General features: G+C 37.5%; 1 protein-coding gene across 1 annotated transcript in view; it reads left to right on the top strand.

Moving 5' to 3' along the window:
- Positions 1 to 223: 223 nt before the first annotated feature.
- Positions 224 to 24471, top strand: part of NME8 (NME/NM23 family member 8) — a 59287-nt gene continuing 35039 nt past the window's right edge. The window contains exons 1-9 of the mRNA XM_069462309.1: positions 224 to 256; positions 335 to 392; positions 577 to 683; positions 6725 to 6796; positions 11136 to 11252; positions 14023 to 14089; positions 14980 to 15053; positions 17264 to 17356; positions 18489 to 18682. Coding sequence (XP_069318410.1) covers positions 224 to 256; positions 335 to 392; positions 577 to 683; positions 6725 to 6796; positions 11136 to 11252; positions 14023 to 14089; positions 14980 to 15053; positions 17264 to 17356; positions 18489 to 18682 — 815 coding nt within the window. The remainder of the gene's footprint in view (positions 257 to 334; positions 393 to 576; positions 684 to 6724; positions 6797 to 11135; positions 11253 to 14022; positions 14090 to 14979; positions 15054 to 17263; positions 17357 to 18488; positions 18683 to 24471) is intronic.

Genomic DNA, 24471 nt, shown 5'->3' with positions numbered 1-24471 from the left:
GATAGTATAGCAGCTATAAGCATTTAGTATAGAGCCCAGCATGCAGTAGTCCTTCTGTGACATTAGCTTCCTCTCCTCTCTTGCAAAGGTGAGACTGCATAATCCAGTATTTAGTGGGGGGGAATTTCTACAGTACAATAAGATGTTATTTGAATGCATAAAGAGAATATTATTTAAATTCTTCTTTTTAATTTTTCTTCCTTTTTCATATGATAGTAGATAAATGGCAAGCAAAAAGAGAGAAGTCCAGTTACAGGTGGGTCTGACATACTAACAATTCTTTATTTAGTACATTGGTGCTTGAAGACCTTTTATAGTGCCTTCCTTTTTGCAGGCAGTTGTCAATAATCAAACCCTGTGGGATGAGATGCTGCAGAACAAAGGCTTAACAGGTATGGGCCTCTTCCATTATTTGACCATGGGGTTTGACCCAGGGCACCTCACCCTGTGCCTCTAGAGTGCCACGCCCACTTCCACTATGAAATCCTGCCACACCTTCGCCCTAGCCCCAGGGTTGAGATAAGCTGCTATTTTAGATTGGTTGACTCTGTCCTTTCATATATTGTCATCTTCTAGTGATTGATGTTTACCAAGCTTGGTGTGGACCTTGCAAGGCAATGCAGGCTTTATTCAGAAAATTGAAAAACGAACTGAACGAAGATGAAATTCTGCATTTTGTTGTTGTAAGGATTTCATTTTCATTACGCCGTTGTTTTCTTGTTTAAGTGTTCAAGTAGCCTCTAATACTTTAAGTGTTGTCATAATTTAAACAACCTGTCAATTCTTCAAAGTAGATAATGTTAACTTGGCAGTTTTGCTATATTAATATTTAGTGCTACTGTATCTGAGAATGAATAGGATTTCTATCCAGTTTTTATAATGTTGAGATTATTTACCATGATTTTGAATATTAGAAAAGTACAAAAATGGATACCTGTCTATTGACCTGTTTCTTTTCACCTGACCACATGTTCAGTGTGTGTCCCTTAGAATAGGGCTGCAGATCCGTCTTCTGGGTGTCACTGAGTAGTGCCCTGGCATTTACCCGCTTACCAAATTTTCCAGTGAGTAGTGATCTCCTCTCATTTATTTGCTACCCAGATGTGACAAGGGATTAAAATGTTATAGCCAAACTCAGTTGACTTAGTTGTACTGATTATTCAGTGTATCCACATCAAATATCAACTAATTAGAATTTTATTGTCCAATATGGTAGCCACCATGGAATACTTTAAATGTGGCTAGTCCAAAAAAGGAACTGAATTTTTAATTTTGATTAATTTAAATTTAAATTTAAAAACTGATACCTAATTCAGTTACTGTAAAACTTTTAAAATTTGGGACAACTTGGGTGTGTGAATCTACCTTTTGACTGTAAATGTTATTAAATCTGATTAAGGATCTATTATTTCTGATTAACATTTAGTATACAAACTAAGATATACTGTAAGTATAAAATACATACTAGATTTTTAAAGATTTAGTATGGGAAAAGAATGTGAAATATCCCATTAATTACTTTTTACATTGATTACATGTTGAAATGATAATATTTTGGCTATATTCAGTTGAGTAAAATATATTGTTACATTATTTTCACCTGTTTCCTTTTAGTTTTGAATGTGGTCACCAGAGAATTTTAAAGTATATGTGGCTTACATTATATATTTCTGTTGGACAGAAGCATACCCAAACCAGCTAGACCTAAGATGCAAAAGCAGAGGACAGATTTACGTATCTTTACTCCTTATCTCTAATACACATTGTACCTGGTGCAGACATGTAGCCTCAACCCATGGCGTGTTCTCCTGGGTACAAGGCTTCCATAGCCCCTCTCCACCCAGACCTTGGAATGAATTTGCTTATTGACCTTAACTTGTGTTTGACTATCCATCTTCTTCTGCAGACAAACCTTTTACAGGACTTCTTTTCCTTAGTTAAAGGCTATGAATAAACAGTCTAAAGCCTAGAAACTCACCTCTCATTATCTTTCTGTTCAAAAGAATAAATAAGTGGCAATCCTTTTGTCCTAAGTGAAGGGATTGGCTATTGTCTTTGGAAAAATAGGGTTTTGTAGTTTTTTTTCCTTTAATTTAAAAAAAAAATTTTTTTTTAGACCAGTTTTAAGTTCACAGGAAAATTGAGCAGAATGGGTACAATGCACACTATATGGGTAATGGACACACACATAACTTTGACTTAAACTGTACAGAAACAATTCATGTAACCAAAATGTTTGTACCCCCATAATATTCTGAAATAAAATAAAATTAAAAAAGGAAAGTACAGAGAGTTCCCGTATATCCCCCATCCCCACACAGCCACAAAATCCTGCATCAGAGTATACATTTGTTGTGATGGATAAACCTACATTGACACATCATTGTTTATCAAAATATATAGGTTACATTAAGGTTCACTGTTCGTGTGCTTCTTTCGCATTTTAACACATGTGTAATGACATGTATCCACCATTATGGTGTCATACAGAATAGTTTCACTGCCCTAAAAATGCTCTGTGTTCCACCTATTCATTGCTTCCTCCTCGTCCCCGGCAACCATTGATCTTTTGAGTGTTTCCATAGTTTTGCATTTTCCAGAATGTCATATAGTTAGAATAATACAATATGTAGCCTTTTTAGATTGGCTTCTTTCACTTAGTAATATGCATTTGTTTCTTCTATGTCTTTTAATGACTTGATAGCTCATTTCTTTTTAGTGCCAAATGATATTCTGTTGTCTGGATGTATCTTAGTTTATTTATACGTCAACTTACTGAAGAATATCTTGGTTTCCTCCGAGTTTTGGCAATTAGGAATAAAGCTGCTATAAACATCCATGCATAGGTTTTTGTGTGGACATAAGTTTTCAACTCATTTGGGTAAATACCAAGGAGGGTAATTGCTGGACCATATGATAAAACTATGTTTTGTTTTGAAGAAGCTGCTAAACTGTCTTCCAAAGTGGCTGTACTGTTTTGCATTCCCACCAGCAATGAATGAGAGTTCCCGTTGTGCCACATCCTGGCCAGGATTTGATGCTGTCAGTGTTCTGGTTTTTTTCCATTCTACTGTAATAGATGTATAGTGGTATCTCATTGTTTTAATTGGCATTTTCCTGATGATATGTGATGTGATGTGGAGCACTTTTCATATGCTTATTTGCCATCTCTATATGTTCTTTGGTGTGGTGTCTGTTAAGGTTTTTGGCTCATTTTTAAATTGAGTTGTTGTTTTCTTCTTGTTGAGTTTTAAGCATTCTTTTATATTTTGGATAACAGTCCTTTATTAGATATTTCTTTTGCAAATATTTTCTCCTAGTCTGTGGCTTGTTTTTCATTATCTTGGTATTGTACTTTTATAAAAGACAAGATTCTGTAACAACTTGCTTCATTCACTCTGCAGAGTTACAACCCACTGAAAGGAGCTGGAAAGTGGTTCTGGATTTGATTCTCGCTAGGGAGGAAAGACCAAGTTCAGAGAACAGAAAATAGGGCCTAGAGGGGATTGCTGCAGGCAGTTGACAAGGCGCTGGTATAAGAAGTTAAAATGCAGTATCGGAATTGTCTAACAGCTGGAAGATGGATCACAGAGAACCCAGGATGAGAAAATTTTTGTGAATCCTGGAAGATGGCATGAGGGAAGTTTTTCTGGAAGTGCTAAGAGTGCAAGTTCACATAGGCTACGAGTCGTGGGAAACTTGGGTGTCCAGTAGGAAATTGGGGCCCATGGGGAGAGAACAAGAAGAAGGCAGGCCCTCTCTCACCTGTCAGGCTCCCTGGAAGGGAACCTGGGCGTAGGAAAGGGCAGGAAGGCATGCTCAGGCAAGTAGAAGTGGACTTGGTGCTGTGTGTACGGGAGGGCTAGTCATGAAGTCCCTCCTGTTTATAGGGTCTGAGTAGGTACGACAGAGGCATGTGTATGGGCTGTGCTCGGTGGTGGAGGCCAGGGAGTATATGTGGAGGGAGAATAAATCGCACAGTTTGTTGGGCTCCGGTTTCAGCCAGCTCAGAGCAGCTCTGAGGAAGAAGAGAGGCTGTGTGAGGATGCGGGTCATCATGGTGCTTCCTCCCAACCCCGCAGCCTCAGGTCGTGTCCACCCAGCAGTACCCGGGCCAGACAGAATTCCTCACCCTACTCCACAGGAATCGGTCCGTTAATGTATCTTTTCCATTTGGGAAGTCCCAGCGGAGTGTTCCCAAAATATGTCCTCTTCATAGTACCAGTGTGTGTTGAATTTAACAACCAAAACATGTATGCAGTGCCCCTGGGTATTTTCTCTTATGTTTGCGCTCATTCAGTGTTAGTATAATCACATAGATTGACGCTGTTTTTATGATATCACCCGCCCATAGAAAATGAAAGGAAATAATTAGGTCTCTAGACCTCCATCCTGAACAACCCCTCTGCTGGACATTTTGTTTTCTTCTGTTAACCAAAGAAAAAGACCTTTCCTCAACTTGTGAAATTAAGTCCCAAAATTAAAACGTATAAGGTGGGTTACCTATTAAAATTACCCTGAGCTGAATGGTCAGTATGAAATATTTTTCTGCCTTTTAGAAAAAGACTAACATTAAACATTATATATATGCATAAACACACATACAAAATTCAGTAAAGATTTATTATACTGATATTATTATTAAATTATTTAATTCTTAATGCTTTATGATAATATATACTTTATAATGATGATACCTAGACTGCTTCTAAATGTAATCTTGGCTTCCTGTATTTAAATATCACCGATTAGGCCAGGCGCGGTGGCTCACGCCTATAATCCTAGCACTCTGGGAGGCCCAGGTGGGAGGCTCACTCGAGGTCAGGAGTTTGAGACCAACCTGAGCAAGAGCGAGACCCCGTCTCTACTAAAAATAGAAAGAAATTAGCCAGCCAACTAAAAATATATAGAAAAAATTAGCCGGGCATGGTGGCACATGCCTGTAGTCCCAGCTACTCGGGAGGCTGAGGCAGAAGGATCACTTGAGCCCAGGAGTTTGAGGTTGCTGTGAGTGAGGCTGACACCACGGCACTCTAGCCTGGGCAACAGAGTGAGACTCTATCTCAAAAAAAAAATAATAATAATAAAAATTAAAAAATAAATATCATAGATTAGTTCCTTTCAACTGCCTCCTCTTTTTTTTAAGCAGTAGAACCTTTTTTTTTTTTTAAATAAAGTTATGCAGACTCCAGTACACTAACGAAAGATGACAGCACCGCCCTTCTTGCAGACACAGGGATGAGGGAGTCTTGCCTGGCCTCCCCTCACCATCTTTGGCAGCTGTTGAGGAACCTCCAAAAATCCCAGTTTGAAAACTATTGAGGCCGGGCGCGGTGGCTCACGCCTGTAATCCTAGCACTCTGGGAGGCCGAGGTGGGCGGATCGTTTGAGCTCAGGAGTTCGAGACCAGCCTGAGCAAGAGCGAGACCCCATCTCTACTAAAAAATAGAAAGAAATTATATGGACAGCTAAAAATATATATAGAAAAAATTAGCCGGGCATGGTGGCACATGCCTGTAGTCCCAGCTACTCGGGAGGCTGAGGCAGGAGGATCGCTTGAGCCCAGGAGTCTGAGGTTGCTGTGAGCCAAGCTGACGCCACGGCACTCACTCTAGCCTGGGCAACAAAGTGAGACTCTGTCTCAAAAAAAAAAAAAAAAAAAGAAAACTATTGCCTTAGGTTACAAAAATCAACTGCTGTGCACTGAATGTTTGCCCTCAAAATTCATACGTTGAAACCCTAATCGCCGGTGTGACAGCGGAGGTGGGGACTGTCAGAGATAATTAGAATAGGATCAATGCCCTTATAAAAGAGGACGAGACGTGTCTCTTCCAAGTGAGGACCTAACCGGGATGAAGGCCCTCACTGTAAACCCGACTGTGCTGGCAGCCTGATCTAGGACTTCCAGCTTCCAGAACTGTGAGAAGTAAATGTTTGTTAAACCACCTGGTCAATGGCAATGTGTTACAGCAGCGGAACTGACTGGCACACTAACTCTTACAGAAGACCTAACCAAAGATCTCATTCTGGCAGCTTTGACCAGTGGATGATGTGTTGATGTGAAAGAGGACACTATTATTTAATGTATAATCAAATTAGGACAATTTGAAATTTATGAAATTTTTTTAAAAAAATTGCAGACATGAGGATCAAAGAATTTAAAATTTACTACCAATTCCTTCAAGAAGGGTTTAGTAAGCTCCTTTTAGTGTTTGACCCTGTGACACTGGGGGAGGGTTGAGATGCAAAAGTGGATCTGAAACATACTCCATCTGTGCACACAGCTCTCCCTCTAACAAAGTATTAATAGATGTGACAGGCCCACATGGACCTATGGTAGGGTATGGAAAGGGGACATCGGTGCCCTGGGAGAGGGATAGTAAAGTGCTGTGTGGAACAAGAGATGGTGGGCAGCAGGAGCGGGTGAGACAGACTTGCTGGCAGAAAGACACTTGAGCCAGGTTGGTAAGTAAGGGCAGGACCAGGCCCTGCGGTTGGGTACTGTAAAGGGGAACAGGGAAGTTAGGTGGAGGCCAAATGATGCAGGGCTTGAATTACCAGTATGTGCAATTTGATCCTTAAAACAACTATTAATATACCCAGAAAATGTTGCAGTAAACCTAAAAATTGTATGTATCTCTGCATCATTTGAACTAAGTGTCTCAAATAACTTGGATATGGTTTCTGTTGTTAGTATATGAAATATTTATACTTTTTTTTTCAGGCAGAAGCTGACAACATTGTGACTTTGCAGCCATTTAGAGATAAATGTGAACCGGTTTTTCTCTTTAGTCTTGTAAGTGTAATTTTTATTCTCTCAATTGTATTATCAGATTCCAACTTGCAGTGAAAGAACAAATAGCATTTTAAAATTACTGTGGAACTGTTAGCTGATGATAGCAAGTGCCTTATCTTCTCATGTTTATTGATACATTTTATAATTTGACCTCTAGGAGTTTATAATGGATTGAGGAGATTAGATTATCACACTGAGTTGATTAGGGCAAAGAAAAATAAGATGGTGTTTACCTTCACTAAGGAAATCATCAGAGATTTGTATGATGAATTATTTACAGGAGTAAAAAATTTGGAATTTCTCAGATACCTAGCAAGAGAGAATTGGTTATAAATATTCATGGATACCCATACAAGGAAGCAGCTGTATGATCACTATTTTGTAATACATATTACTCTTATCTCTGTGTCTACAAATATATAGAAAGAAGACAGGAAGTGTATTCACCAAAATATTATAATAGTTTTCTATGTATGGAGAAAGGATGAATAGTTTACGTTTTTCTTCTTTATGATTTTCTGTATTTTCCAAATATTCTGTAATGACCACACAATGTTAATAATCAATAAAACATCCTAGCACTCTGGGAAGCAGAGGCAAGAGGATTGTTTGAGGCCAGGAGTTCGAGACCAACCTGAGCGAGAGAGAGAGTGATCCCGTCTCTACTAAAAATAGAAAAATTAGCTGGGCGTGGTGGTACACCCCTGTAGTCCCAGCTACTAGGGAGGCTGAGGCAGGAGGATCGCTTGAGCCCCAGGGGTTTGAGGTTGCTGTGAGCTAGGCTGACACCACGGCACTATAGCCCAGGCAACAAAGCAAGACTCTGTATAAGTAAATAAATAAATAAATAAAACGTAAGTGCCATTTTCTAAAAACATGGTATGCAAGTAAGTACTAAATTGTGTGACACAGAGTATAGCTGCTACAGAGTTAGATAACTAGGATAAGAAAGAAAGAAAGCCTTCACAGAGGAAATAGTTAAGACTTAGACTATTCTTCTAGTGTGGGATACTTATTTTTGATATTAGAAATGATTATTAAGAAACACTTCTTGGATATAACTTTTTGCTTCTATTCAACAACACTCTTGCAACCATTTCAAAGAATTGAATTACCAGGTTAATTGAATGAAAAAAAAAACACATTGTAGATCTTGCTCTAATTTGGGTATGTGGAATTTGATGATTTAGATAAGGGGTCAGCCAATTTTTTTTTTTTTTTTTTGGTAAAGGACTAGATAGTAAATATTTTCAGCATTACTAAAACATAGTCCCTGAACTGGGGCATGGTTTTCTGACCCCTGGACTAGATGTCACTGGACACATGAGGGAACAAGGATGAGTAATTGCACAGAGGTAGAATGGGCTTGGTGGGCTCATGGAACAATGAGGAGACTCAGCAGCAGGTGGCAGGTAGGAGCATGGGACAGAGGGAGAAAGACAGGGCAGGTCGATCACCACGTGGAGTCTGGAGCTCTCAGAGAGCCATCACCCTGCCATCTGAGTCAGGTCTGACCAGTGGACCCATCCCTACTCCCCTTAAAGGGACCAACCAGTTTATGTCCTCTAATCCCTGCAACCAGTACCCAAAGTATAAGTCCACTCTTCTTCCCAGCCATGTTTTGTCCCTCCTTCTAACACTAATTCTTTTCCCGACCCAGTTCTCCAATTCTCCCCCATATCTGGAATTGATATAGGCAATTAGCAAACTTCCTGGGATTTTTGGCCACGTCTCTGAGCTTTTGATTCACTTCCTTGGCTTACCTTAATTCTGCCTTCTTCCTTGGGACATTTTCTCTGGAGCCCAGAAGTGGTGACTGTATTTTCAGATTGTGTTTCTTGGGGCCAGGAGTAGAACTGGTGTTTCTCTTACTTCCTTTGACTTCTTCAATAACTTTCTTTCCCGTTTTACTTGGCTAAATCTCATTCTTCCCCACCTCACTCCTGTTATTTACTGACCTTCAAATCAGTTTTGTGGATGACTGAAGACTTTGGCATGTGGCTCAAATTCTTACTCTCAAACCCTAATCCGGCCAGGGACTTCAGTTTTTACATTGGCAACCCTCTTGATATCCTGGCCTTTCAATTCTTGACCTCCTTACTGCCAATGAACTTTTCTTCCAATAAACTTCATCCAGTCTCTCCCGCAGTCATACCTCAAAACTTTATTATCACCCATTGCTCCACATCCACAATCATTAATTGAAGAATGTTATTCTCTGCTCCTAAAGCCACCATCAAGCCTATTGCTTGTTTATTCAGATATCCCACAGTAGCCTTTGGCATTGATCAGCTTTCGTAAATGACAACAAATTCATTCCAGTAAGTTTCAGCAGGAAAGGCTTTTTCAGGGGCTATTAGAAAGCTCACAGAATTGCTGAAAGATTCCTTTTATTGGGAAATGGTAATTAGAGTTTGGGGTTTCATTTAAACCTTTCTCGACTGGATCCTTCTCATTGGCCTTTGGATATGATTAAGTCTTTTCAATTAAAAATAATACACCTTTTTGACACCATACCCCCTCCAGCTACCACCCATTTCTCTTCTTCACCACACAGCTAATTTACTGAGAAGAATTTCTATATTTGATTTTACTCTATTTCTTCCCATTCCATTAACTCCACAACCCATTCAATCTGACCTCTGTCTGATTTTTCCATCAGAATTGCTGTTGCTAATGTATCCAATTACCGGCCTGTTGCTAGATATAATGAAAATTTTTAGGTAATCATCATTTGTACCTTTCAGATGTATTAAACATGATGACCGTGCCCTCCTTTTTAAAACACTTGCTTCTTTTGCCTTGTGTGAATTGGTTTTCCTTTCACCTTCCTGGATGTTCCTCCCCTCTGTCGTTTTTGCAGGTCCATCCTTCTTTATTCAGCCATTAAACATTGACTTTATCAGGCTATGTACTCTTCTTATACAATTTCCGCCACACATATTTTCATTTGTCACCATTGTACATCAATAACTCACATTTCCATCTTTAGCTACATCCTATACTTTGAGCTCCAGACTTGTGCATCCAACTTGTACCTCGATGTCTCATCAAAAGCATCTCACAACAAACTCATCCAACACCAGACCCTCCACCCCACAAAACATAGTCCTCTTCTAGTGTCTCCTCATTTGACATATAACATCATAATTCGTAATTTATCCAGTTTTCAAGTGAGAAACAGAAGTATTATTTTTGTGACTTCTCTTCCCATCACACCCCATCCAAACCATACCTTGGACTTGAAAATGTTACTGCCCCAGTGTCTCTCACACTCATCTACTTCTTTCCATCCTTCCCATTTCCACCACCACTGCCACCGGCTGAGCGACCACCGTCTCTCACCTTTACTTCTGCAGTAGCTCATAACTCATGTGCAAACATCTTCTCTTGCTCCACCTGCAATCCTTTTTCCACACAGTAGGTGAAATGATTTTTACAAACAACAATTCGAATTGTGGTCACAGCCTCCATTTAACCGTTACAAAGGTTTATGATGCACTTGGGACAAAGGCTGCATCCTTCCATGACCCACAAGCCTCTGTCCCCCGCCCCAAGTGTGGGCTGCTTCTCATACCAGGCTACCCCTCTTTCTTGGATGGCCTCCTCACTTCCATATTCCCTTCCAGCCATAGACACTTGCATGTTCTATTCCTTTCGCCTAGAATGCTCTTCCTTCTCCTTTTTGCTTCATTATCTCTTACCCGTCTTCATAGTTTAAGAATCAGTTCCTGATTTTGAGAAGTCCCTTCCCTGATCTCTTTGACCAGGACACGTTCTTGTAAGTGCTCCGAGAGCTTTGCATCTCTCTTGTCATGGGTGCTATTTCCTGTATGTTTGTGTGTTTGTGTTTTCATAATTTAATTAAGTCAAGTACCGTGCCTATTATTCCATACATTTATGCCCAGTAAGTCACCAGTATAACAGATGCTTAGTAAACATGTATTGAAAGACGACCAAAAGGGCACGGTGTCAGAAATAGTTAGAGAGGCCTACACAGAATCTTTCAGATTTAAAGGAGGGATGTTTCAGAAGAGATTGCCTGTGAGTGCTCCTATAGGGTGATGACTTGCTTCGAGGGGCTAGAGGACACCCCCAGGCCTTTGGCTGTAAGAAAACAGACAGATTGGAGGTAGAACTTAAAGAACTGAGTTTACCAAATCAAGACAGACTTTCACATCAGTAATAGCTTCCTTTAAAATTACTAAATACAATAGCTAAAAGAAGATCATTGGAGGTGGAGGGGATCAGGGAGGGAGTGACTTAGTCCAGTTTAAGTGTTAATTCTTGACTTGTTCTGATAATGAAAGTTTCCTTCATGCTTCCTTTTTTCTTATAGAATGGTAAAATTATTGCAAAGATTCAGGGCGCAAATGCACCACTCGTTAATAAAAAAGTTATTACCTTGATCAATGAGGAGAAGAAAATCGCAGCAGGTGAAATGGTTCGCCCTCAGGTAATACTTTGAATTAACAACTATTTTAATTTTTAAAAAGTACATTATCTTTTTTTATGTTTTCCTAAAGCATTTCCTAATTTTATAACTATCGAGCTGTCTAAATGATGCAACTTTTCTGGGAAGCATTTTGGCAACGTGAATCCAAGGCACATATAGATCCTTTGCCTCAGCAATTACCCTCCATTAATTTGCCCTAAGAAAATGAGACAAATATAGAAAAGGATATTTGCAATGTTATCTATATTATTAAACGTTTGGAATTTACCTTAATACCTAGCATCAGTGAATAGATTTCATAAAATGTATAGAATTTGTGTCATAAATTACACAAATCCATGCAGTGTTATATTCTTTAGTGTGTTCTAGCTCTATTGATATGGAACGAAGGCCAGGATCGATTGATGAATTAAAAGGAGTACACTTCAATAGGATACTTATGGCAAGGTCCTATGTGCATGTGTGAAGTATATTACCTGTGTAATGTTATTATTACCTATGTAATAAGAATAAAATATTTTAAAATTAAGAAATGAAGGATAAAGTGGTGGCATGTATATAGTAGGATAAGAAAGTAAGCTACATAGGAAAGTGATCAGAAATATAGACAGAAAAACAGGACAGACTAGTGTTTTTAAAAGAAACATAGCAAACAAATAAACAAAAGCAACAAGGGAGACTAGCCAAGAAATATTGCAAATTAGAAATAATGAGAAATGTATAGGCTCAGGCTAGTATAAGTGTTTACTATAAGAAAAAATTTTGATTCAAATCAGAGGATAAAAAGTTCAATGAATAGATTTAGAAATATTGAGTTAACTATTTGTAGAGAAAAAGGTCTATCATTTCATAACAACCCTAAATTCCAGATGAAGTAAAGAGCTGAATATAAAGAAACAAATCATAAAAATATTAGAAGAAAATATCATCAAACACTTACAGGTATATTATCATATGTTGAGGAAGGTCTTCTAAGTATAATACAATACAGAGAAATAAAAATCAAAAAGAAAACATTGACAGCTTCAGTTATTTAAAACTTTCAAGTGTCCCCTAAAATGTAAAAGGAAAGCAGAAAACTGGGAAAAATGGTTGCGCTATAGGTGTCTATGTGTTAAAATCCATAATGTGTATATAGTACTTTATCAGCATTAAGAAAAATATGAACATTTTGTTAGAAAACTGATGAGTGATAAATTTACATTTACAATGGTGATTTTTTTCTCATTCAAGAACTTTTTTTTTAAATTTTCCAAGTTTCCTTGTTTTGCAAGAAATTCCATCCTCCCTCCCTCTCTCCCTCTCTCTTCTCTCTTCTCACACCCCCTCACTTCTTTTTGAAAATTATAACAGGTAACAAGTATTGAGGACTTGCTCAGTTTGCTACGATTTTCAGCCATATGCTTACTGCGATCTTTTGAGATATTTCCAAATGACAAAGATGAGGCTCAAAATCTTGAATTCCCTGCCCCAGGAACAAGTCACTACCCGAATTTGAAGTCAGGCATGATGACACCCAAACAGTTTCTCCTAATTGCCATATTTTATGTGGCTTTTTCGTGTGTACTCTGTTCTTCTTATTCTCATGGTTCTTGCTGTTCTTGCAGAATGGCATCTTGTTTTAATTAATAAAAGTGGATATGTAAGAAATGTATTAATATCTTAAGTTTATTTTATATTATTCTGTTTTGTTGGACACTTCTGTTATTCAGCTTTCTTATCTAATGCCTTTTCTAGCACAGCCCTGTTCAATAGTGATATAATACAAGGCACTATATGAATCACATACGTAATTTTAAATTTTCTAGTAATTACATTAAAAACATAAAAAAGCAAGTAAAATTAATTTTGGAAAGATATTTTTTTAACTCAATGTATTCAAAATATTCTCATTTAGGTATTCAATATAAACCTATTAATGAGGTATTTAGTCTTCTTTTTTCATACTAAGTCTGAAATTTTCTGTGTGTTTTACACTTATAGCATCTCTTAATTTGGACCAACCTCATTTTAAATACCCGAACAGCCTCATGTGGTGAGGGGCTACCCTGTTGACCAGCATGGGTCTAGCAAATACAAAGTCAGGCTATAATAATAGGAATGAATGCTTTCAGTGTAGTGATTCCCAAACTTTTTTGCAACATTATTCCACTGAGAATCTGAAATTACATGTTCTCTTGCCCAAACAATGTGTATGTACATGCATGTATGTATGTAAAAAAATGAACTCATGGAATCACAGAAGCATATTCACAGTTTGCCTAGAAACTAAGAACTCTTGTCCTTCCTAGTATTTTACTCTTTAATAGTATAATAGCTATTCGTTTGAGAAAGGTTTTTTTTTTTTTTGTAAGTTAAGGAGGTATCCTTCTGTTCCAAATTCACAAAGAGTAATGGTCAAGAATGGATGTTAAAACTTCTTAAATGCCCTTTTTATCTTTTTAACATGATATTCACATGTTCACTGCTTCCTTATTTGTTAATATCTGCTTCATACTTACTTTATCTCTCATGCTCTTCTCAAATTTTAAGAGGTTTTTTTAACATTTTCATATTGCACACATGCATTATTCCTGCCCTGCCATTTAAAATATTCCTTATTTTATTTCAGTGGAAATCTTGGGAAAGTAGTGTTAGATAAATGCAAGTGCCTTTCCACTTTACTTTCTATCCTGTAGGTTATAAATATTTACTAGAAATAAAATTTCCCAAAACTAATCCACTATCATGTTAAAACATAACTATGTTCTACTTGCATTTCTTTTTCTAGTATCATGAAATTGCGTTAGTAGACTCAGAGACAGAAGATACTGGAGAAGCACAGTATGAAAGTGTTCGTAAGTAAATTTACTTTGAATGGATGGCAAGGGTTTTCTGTACGTGAGTGTTCATTACAGCATCACTTGTTGCAACAAAATGCTAACAACATCAATGTTAATCACTAAGGGACTGTTTGGATAGATGATGATTTGAGCCTTGTAAGACTCAGCTATTAAAAGGCACCATTGTCTTTTATTCCCCGGCCTTACCTCTGGTCTCTGGGCCCAGAGCCTTTCAGAGGCTCCCCAGGATGATGGGCTGCTGTGTCCTGTGGCTCAGCTGGATAGCAGCTTCCCATTTAATCCTTCATCGTCTTCCAAAAACTTGTGAAAATAATTTCCTCCTTGATGACCCATGCTCTTGGTTTACTTTGCAGTTAACAATTTCATGCTTTCACTGGATAATCTGTGTGTGGTGTGTATGTGTGTGCCTTCATTCTCTGGAGGGAGCAGAGTAAACAGCCACGCTCAGTGAGCTATCTCACACTAAAAGTCCATCCTTAGAATGTAGATAAATTCATAGATGGTAAATCTGTCAGTTTGCAGTGTTTATTTGCATAATTCACAGTTGAAACTTTACTCACTGGTCATACTGCACTGGATGGATCATGAATGTGATTCTAATGCATGTGAATTGCATTCAAACCACCAGTGCTTACCTACTCATTTTTTGTTCCTTTTGATTAAAAACTCTTGTGAATGTTTCCCTGCATGCAAATATAGGCACTGCAGTTTGATTCTAAGTAGAAACTTTTTGGTAGTTGATTCTAAGTAGAAACTTTTTGGTAGTTGAAATGCTGTAATAAGATACACACCTATCAATGGTCAAAACTTACTTATCTATTTTCCAGATCCTCCATTATCCTATCTTTGAGCCAAGAAAATAAAATGATGTGTTTTTTTCCTAGACGAATCGTACAGTATTGCTATTATCAAACCTGATGCTGTCATTAATAGAAAAGTTCTAGACATTAAAGAAAAAGTAAGTAATATTTCCCCAAAATGATTTAAATTCATTGGAAAAATAACAACCCCTTAATTGTCAATTTGGAGACAAGCTTATTTAGAGTAAAATAGAACATAATGCACTTCTGGTGCTATGTACCTCTAAAGACGTTGAACATTTTATGTCTTTAGAAAGGTTTGATCTACTCATGCATCCTTTAAGTAACCCTGCTCTACCAACATCCCACATAAATTGTAAAAATTATAGTTTTTATATTGGATTGTAACAAATGTTCTTCTTGTTTAATTATGTGTCATGTGATCTTGTTATAACTCACATTAACTTGGTTTATTCCCTATATGTTGTTACAAATGTATGGTCTTTTTCAATACATGATAGCTTAAGGATGCATTTAGTATTTTGCTTTAGAGCTAAAATAAACCTGTTCTTTTTTTAAGTAGAGGAAAATTATATTCTAATTCAGAGGTCAGCAACCTTTCCTCTAAAGGGTCAGATGGAAACAATTTCTAGGTTTGCTCACATATGGTCTCTGACAACTACTTAACTCTGACATCATACCAAGACAGCAGCAACAAACAATATGTAAATGAATGGGTGTGGCTGGCCCCGTATATTTTGTTTATAAAAGCAAGTGGGTTGGCCAGGTTTTGAGTGTAAGCTGTAGTTTGCTGAGCGCTGAACAAGGACTTTGTGTTGAAACAATAAAATTATATTGAAATTTGAAAGAATGTTGCATGTGCAATAGAAGAGATCACATAGGGAGCTATGTGGTACTGTATCTCTTGATGAAGTTCCCATTGTGCATTCATTCGTCAGTTGTAGCAACATTAGCATTTATAAAACTACAATAAAGTGGTCAGTCCACAGGTTATGGGACATTTACTATCTCTTCCAGTTATATTTTGATTCAATTAATATTACTCTCCAAGGATAGCTCTTTTTCCCCCCAGGTTCTGGTGTATATGTGCACCCCATTCCCTTATACATTGCTTATACTTTATATGGTGTTTCAAAGATAATGTCACATACCAATAGCTTACTGTTTCTTATTAAAGTGTATTTTAATAGCCACGATGGTGAAAGTTTTCAAAATTACATAGTTCTTTGAGTTGAGGCAATACTATTAATCATCAGTTCATCTTATTTTTTTGTTCTAGCATAATAAACAACATTTCAGAGACATAATGAATATCTACTAAATACCTCACCTCTCTGGAATTCAGTTAAAGGCTACATAACAGGACAGAAAAAAAATGACTGTTTTGAATAAAAAGAAATGAACACACTGAATTTTTTTAAACTATAATAAAAGAGACGTTATCAAGCTTAAATGTTGCTTGGATTTTATTTTCTGTTCTCAGGCACTATGTAACTTAATAAAGGCATGATTTGGATTGTTAGAAGTTGCTGAAATTAGAATGTCAGGAGAGTTGTTCAATATTAGCAGTTGATTAAATATCAACAAAGCCAGTGAAACCAACGGAGCATTTGCTTTCATGGTCAAAGCAGAATGTACTTGATGCTGGATACTTCCAAATCAAATGGAGCTCACATTTTTGGTGTCATTTAATATAATTACTGACTCACTTTGAACCCAGCTTCCACTTTTATTTAATTGTTGAGTATCTCGTTGGGCTTGTAAGATTTGCCTCAAAACTTCTCTGTTATATTTTATTACACCTGAGCTGCATGCAAACTGAATTTTGTTATTAAATTATGATTAAAAAAAGCATGGTTAAATCTTAAATTCTATCCTTCCTAATAATCCGTGTATATTTGTTGCTTTAAGAGTAAGTTGTACTAGATTATGAGTTATAGCATTCACAAATTAAAAGCCTAAAAAAAGTTAAAGCAATTTTGAAAATAGATGGTTAAAAAAATACTTGGAGATTTATGTCTTTATGAATGATTAAGAAAGCTATGATATTTTTTCCTTGGATTTAAGTTAGTTTTTTCACATTTTGAAGCAATTCACTTTTATAGAAATATTTCAGAGTCTCTAGTTCAAGTCCTGAAAACTCACGCATCTAGGGGGCATGAAAAAGATCTTCTTTGTGTATTTTTGAGCCACCTCAAACCTAGTGCCATATGGATTTTGCTGAGCTTTTCACATGAAATGCATCCAAAGCTGGGTGGTTGGGTAAGCCCGGGAAGCAAACATCCTTAACTTGTTTTACATGTGGTCCAACAACACATCTGGATTTCACCTTATTCTCTAATGGAAGATTACCAGAGCAGGATTTGTCATAGAGGCAGAGGATAAGAGAATCCTCACTGAAGATCAAGTTATTGACTTCTACAGTAGCATTGCAGACCAGGTAAGAAAGTTAAAAAAGAAAAAAGCCACTGTGTACTCAAACACAGTGGATTTCTATAAGCTTCTTCCCTGCAGAAAAGCAAATGAGTCAGTCTGATCAACTAAAATAAGCTCCAGGTGTCCCTGTTGGTGTCCATATCATGGTGATGCCAAAGTTGGTGGCTCTGAAGAAATCTCCAGTAGAAATAGTGGCCACCAAGCAAAACTGGAGGGTCACATTGTATTTTGTCGGAACGGAGACCTCTTTATGTCATGTCCTCCAGGACACTCTGCATCGTCCTCTGGAAGTGAATATCCAGTGCTGTCCTGTAGATTTTTATTGTGGGTTGAAGGCTTCTTGTCATCAGCTTCACAAGACTGCTTTAGTACTTTATTTACCTAAGGGCTTTTCTCTCAGGTTTTTCTTTTTTTAATTGTCTTTTGTCTGGGGGAATATAACAAAGGCAGTGCTGTGCGTTGGAAAGTGTGCTGTCCTGGGGATCAGGAGACCGAGCTTCTAGAAATGCACTGTCCAATATGGTGTCACTAGACAAGTGGCCATTTGAAGTTAAATTCAGTAAAATTAAATAGTGTTAAAAATTCAGAGTTTCAGTTGTATTAGTCACATTTCAAGTGCTCAATAGCCACATCTGTCATTAGCCACTAGTCAGCACAGAAGAGCATATTTATCGTCACAGAAAGGTCTACTAGACAGACTTTGTAGAACTAGCTGCACCACTCAAACCATCTCTTTTGGCCCCAGCTTCCACACCTGTTAGACAGGGTTAGACAAGTTGCATCAGCATCAACTGTGAGCTTTTGAGAAAATCCAATTCCTGAGCCCCACCTCGGACTTACTAAATTAGAAACTCTGAGATTGGGCTCTAGAAATCTGTGTTAGCAAGCCCTCCAGATGACTTGCACGCATCCTGAAGTTTGAGAATTGTTGTTAGACTGTATTTAAGATCAACTCCTTCTAGCTCTGACTTTCTATTCCTCAGAAATGTGCTTGTTAACAGGAGGTTTATGAGGATAACATTCCCTTGCCCAGTGACCATGAAGCAAAAGGTTTCACTTGACCTGGGAAGTAGCCACCCTTTTAGCCCATCCATTTTAGGAGACTGAAGTAAACAGTTTATCGTTTTGTTTTGTAGCCTGACTTTGAAGAGTTCTTGTCTTTTATGACGACCAGCCTGAGCTGTGTTCTAGTTATATCTCAAAGAAGTGAACAAGAGCCTGTCTTGAAAGAAACTGAATCTGAGCCTGAAACAGAACCTAAAGAGCCGACTGAGGATCAACCTGATGGCAAAGCTGAGGTCACACCTGTAGTGAGGACGAAGCGAGAAAGGTAGCTCCAGACTGGGAATTGCATCATTCACAGTGTGTTGTTAGGTGGTGTCTAAATATCTCAAATCCTGTGGGCAAGTATTTTTATGTGGAAGCCACAAGTATTTCTTCCAACCTAAAATACTATATATTCAGAAAAGCTGAGATTTCCCTGAAAGTTTATGTCATGAGCATTAGAAAGGGAGGAATTTTCCCTGCCTGTGTCTAAAGTTGGGCACAGCAGTCTGGCCTGGTGGCCTGGGCCTTGTGAGGCATCCTGGAACCATGCAGAATCCCTCCCAGCAGGCCCCTCCCGTCTCTCCACCTTCCCCTTCCACTTCCCTGTGCCCTAAAGACATCAGGCGTGCACTGTTACTTAGGGCAGTTAATGGTTATAAGTTTCTGAGAACACAATGGTTGTATATTTTTGTTAACATATTTTCAAATATTTGAAAATGAAATGAGTAATTTGCAGAATGTTGGTGTTATGTACTGCCATTTGTGCCTTATATTTTTCTGAAGACCCAGAGAATCCAGAGTTGAACACAACAGTTACCAGGGCTGTGCCTGAGAGAAAGTGGAGAGAGCAGGAACATACTTAAGAGTGTCTGAGTCTTGAGCTTTCATGGGATGTGTCTTCCTTGCTTGGCAGTCCATCTCCATCATATTTTCTGGCTGGGAATCTCCAGAACTTTCCTTGTTGTCTTATTAATGAATTGTAGTGGCTTCTCTTGAGTGGCTACAGATATTGGTTCTTAGCAATTGTAGGTAGTGGGAGATCCTGATGTCATTGCTTCCAAGTTTTACACAGGATAGAGGGACTCCTAAGGTAAATCTGCTGAAAAAGGGCTTTGTGAACAGGACGAGTTACTTTCAGGGTTTTAAAGGTAAATGATAAGCAATGGGCAGAGGGAAGGTTTGGATGGGGTGTGTTGGGCTTAAAAAGATACCTGATTTATACCAGAATTTTTGAGCCATTCAAAAAAAATACGTTCTGTGAAACACTTATTAATGTAACTGGTATCAAACAAGTCATTATTCCCTTGGGCCATTTAGGCTATTGTTAGGTGGTAAACCTCCATCATATCCAACTTTGAGAAGCTATTGTCTCCAGTTGTTTAATACCCACATAACAGCGTGAACCATGTAGGTATTTTACTTGGCAAGGTGGGGGTGGAATGAGCGTGCAAACCTTGCTTTGGCAAAGTCTGCAGTGTTTTCTTCCTAAACTTGGAGTTCCCACTTGCCTTTGGCCAGTGCTTGTCCCAGATGATGGCCACAAGCAGGCAGCATGGGGTGACGTGGAGCTTGCTTGTTTGGTGCTTGCTGCTCTTTTCCCAGCTCTTGTTCTGGAGGGCGGGCGCAATAGGTGCTGTCTCCTCCATTTGGCATCTTTTAAGTAGATCCAGAAACTGAAGATTAAGGACAAAACTCTCATGAGTAATTTATGCATTTTTTCACTTTTACTTTTTAATTGCCACCTCTCTCCTACTTTGGTGCCTCCTCACCCTCCTCTCTGGGTGGTGGTGGGTGGAGGGTGAGGCAGAAGAGAAGTTAAAAGGGGAACAATTAGACTGGGGTGATCGGTGACCCCTCCCATGAGCAAGAGCTGTGTCCAGGGCAGCAGAGCCCCAGGGCTTTGTCGGGCTGGTTATGCCTGCAGAGACAGACACTCGCAGCTCCTGAATCACGTGGCCAGGGGAGACTTTCTCCATGCTAATGCTGGCTCACCTGCTCCAGTGGCTGGCTGGGAGGAGTGGGGAAGATTCCAGAAAATGGAGGTACAAGGACCCACATTTTTCATTCACATTCCAGATTCCTTCCTGACGCCTTTTTATCATATTATTTATATTATCTGTTTACTTGTCTGTCTCCTTAATCAGCCTATGTATTAAGAAGTCAAAGGACAATGTCATTTATCTTTGCTTTCTGGTCTTTCCACAGATCAGGAGGGTGTGGTTTTGTTAGCTGCATTGCCCAGAGTCACACAGGTAGTTACTGGCAGAGTCTTCACTCATTCATTCACTCATTCTGTTCTGCAGAGATTCATTCATCTAATATTTATTAAAGTCTCACAATGTGCTAAGTCCTGCAGATACAAAGATGGGGGAGCATTAGATGACCCCTTCTGAGGTCACCTTCAGGTTTAAATCTTTATGACTGAGTGAAGGTGACATTTCATACCTCCCAAATATATTGTATTTCTCTGTCCATAGAAAGTGTCTATTCTATTCTTGGTAACCTCTCTATGTGTCCCTCTGTGTGTCATCGCTATAGAGAGCTTGTTTTTTCTTTTATGAAATTCTCTGTTAAATTAAAGATAATTGATACAGTTCCTAAAATAACTTTTAAAGGCAATGATATACTTAGTATGTTTGAAACCTGGAGCAGGTCATTTTCTTAACACCCCATTTCTCTATATGACAAAATTATTTTAAGAACTAATTATTGAATGAGGTTAACAATACCAGAAAGGAAACATAAACAATGAAAAGCCTTTTATGGACTTTTGTATATATAAACATATGAGTAAAAAATAAACATAAACATTACAATACCCCAAACGAAAAAAGTGATAGATGAATGCTATTTTATTATATTAATATTTTATAAAGAAAACATTCATATCTATATATTAGTCTATCATATAAATGAAGTATAGTTTTTGTTTTAAAAAAATTTTAATTTTTGAAGATTTGTTCAATGATCTCAAAATTGATCTTTGCTATGTGGTCATGTTTAATAGACAGAGCTATGTAAATTGACCATTTCCCAATAAATTCCAGAAATTGCAATACTTTCAATAGTCTTGTTTTAGGGTTGATTCTACAATGTTGAGTACAATGTAGAGAACACTGTTTATTAAAAGATAAGTAACAAAAATGTGAAACTTGAAGCACACATATATATTATTAAAATTCAACACTAACCACAGGAATTGTTTAGAATGTAATGCACTCAAGATTTTTTTGAAGAGTATTTTATCACTCACATTCTTTAGAATTGCTCATGTGTGGTGATGATAAAAAGCAGCCCTACTTTTAGTTGGTTTTATTATTGGTCTAAAATTTCCCTTGCACTTTAGGATCTTTACTGTCAACCCTACACTTGGCAGCAACTGGGAATAAGTTACTTACAAGGAATGGGACTCTTCATAGTCTACTGAGAGAAAAAAACCTCAACCCCTGCATTCTTTACAAAGCCAAGATATTTACTGGTTAGAGTAAAGGAAGATGTTCAAGGATATGCTTAGGAATTTAACACCTATATACCCCTTCTATGTAAAATATTTGAAGAAAGATTAAACCAAACAAAAAGTATGAGAGAACAGAAAGAAGGAAAATCATTGTTATCAGTGAACTTTGAAATCTATGAATACATACATGCCCACATTACATAATTATCCTGGGTTATATATGATGTAATAGCTAATGGACTCTTGAAATAGAAGGAAATTCTGATAGATTGTAAATTATCTCAACAAAACCTAGAAGTTGCTGGATGTGTGTGGCAAAATGGTTCAAAAATCTCAGTGAGAGGAGAGGAGAGGAAACAGAAGATGAAGAGGGCAACTGAAAGTATTTTAAAGTTCTTATTTGAGTATGTAGAGGAGGGGTGTAAATGGAGTATTAAAGTTGGGAAATAGTGTGTCCAGAATGCAAGAAATAGTTGGAACATATGTGTCTAACAATGGGAGCAGGAAAAAAAAAGATAGACATTCTAGTGCAGTGGAAAAGTATACTAGAACTTCTATATTAACAAGGAGAAAATATATAATGAATAGAAACTTGCTTAGTGCAGCAAAATAAGATTTAAAAAAGGAAACCATAATTTAAAATAAATAGTATATGTAAAGTAAGATGGAAGGAATAAAGTCATGAATAAGGCTATTCTACTAAACATAAATGGGTTAATTCTCCCATTAAATACAGAGATTACTAGATTCAAGTAAAAATGAACTAAATTAAAAATCATCGTAGTAATGATTCAGACAAGAATCATCAATGGGTGCTAAATGCATTGAGTGAAAAATATGCACACAGTTTTATAGAATGTCCTCACAGATTACTTATTAATTGCAAAGGGGAAATTATACCTTTCCAGTAGAGGAAACTGGGGAATACCAACTTAAGCATGTTGATACCACCAACAATGGGAAAAACTGGCATCATGTACCTCCTATGTGATGGAGCATGTGATGGACCAAGGAGGATGCAGAATCACTTGGGTGCCTTTCTTGTCAAAGACTCAAAATTTGAATGTGGAAGGAATCTACTGGGCCATTCAATAATTTTAAGCCATCCAAAATGAGGCACAGTCTAAAAAACAACTGTCCTGGATACTTCAAAACATCAATATCATAAAAGACAAAAAAGGCTGAGTCACTCTTAGAAATTAAAGGAGACTAAGGAGATAGGACAACTACATGCAATGTATGATCCTGGATTAGGAAAAACATTACTATAGGTTAGACGGTATTAGAAAATTAGTGAAATTTGAACATGGACTGTGTAGCATATAATAGTTTTATGTCAATATAAAAGAGAGAAAAATTATGGAAAAATGTTAGCTGGTCAATCTATATAAAGGGTATAAATGTGAGTTTGTTGTCCCAGTCTTGCAACTTTTCTGTCAACTTAAATTTTTTCAAAATAAAAATATTAAACTTCACTCATTTATATTCTGTCTAGAAAGAAACACACACATGCACACACACACACCCCTAAAAATAATGGGATGGCAAAAAATAGGAAGAATAAAGTATTAAAATTGATAATTAAAAATGTTAAACTAGGTAAAGAAAGACACAATGTAGAAGGCAACATTTATGAAGATGTAGTAACCAAATGATAAAACATGCCCACACCAACATAAAAGCTAAGTACATAAGGATGAAAGTATTAGAAAAATAAGAAGATAGCTGGGCATTGTGACACACACCTGTAGTTCTAGCCACTCAAGAGGCCAAGACAAGAGGATTGCTTGAGCCTAGGAGTTTGAGGTTGTAGTGAGCTATGATGACACCATTGCACTCTACCCAGGGTGACTGACTCTGTCTCAAAAGAAAAGAAAAAAAAAGAAAAAGAAAAATAAGGTGAAGTGGATAAAAATATCTGCTAGCAAACAAAAATAACAAGGATATAGAGGAATGAGAGATAAATATTCAATAAATAATGTATAATAAATCATCAATAATATATGAAATACAAATATATATACCACTTTACATATTACAAATAAATTTTCTCCATTCTGAAAGAAGACTTTATCAACATTTTTTTTTTTTTTTTTTGAGACAGAGTCTCACTCTGTTGCCCAGGCTAGAGTGAGTGCCGTGGCGTCAGCCTAGCTCACAGCAACCTCAAACTCCTGAGCTCAAGCGATCCTCCTGTCTCAGCCTCCCGAGTAGCTGGGACTACAGGCATGCACCACCATGCCCGGCTAATTTTTTTTTTATATATATTTTTAGCTGTCCATATCATTTCTTTCTATTTTTAGTAGAGATGGGGTCTCGCTCTTGCTCAGGCTGGTCTCGAACTCCTGAGCTCAAACGATCCGCCCACCTCGGCCTCCCAGAGTACTAGGATTACAGGCGTGAGCCACCGCGCCCGGCCAACATTTTTGAAATTAAAATTTTACCACATATATTTGCTGGTTACAATCTACATATTTGGAAATAAACACTAAAAAGCTTACAAAAATATCTAATTGAAAATATGAAATATGCATATAAATAGCCCTTAGTCCAAAGACAAAAATAAAAGGAAAAATAGAGACTATCTGGAAAGCTCTACATAGAGGAAAGAAAAT

Source organism: Eulemur rufifrons, chromosome 29 (assembly GCF_041146395.1).
Source record: "Eulemur rufifrons isolate Redbay chromosome 29, OSU_ERuf_1, whole genome shotgun sequence".
Classification (NCBI taxonomy): Eukaryota; Metazoa; Chordata; class Mammalia; order Primates; family Lemuridae; genus Eulemur; species Eulemur rufifrons.
The sequence above is the reverse complement of the archived record's forward strand: the minus strand, read 5'-3'. Positions and strand labels throughout refer to the sequence as shown.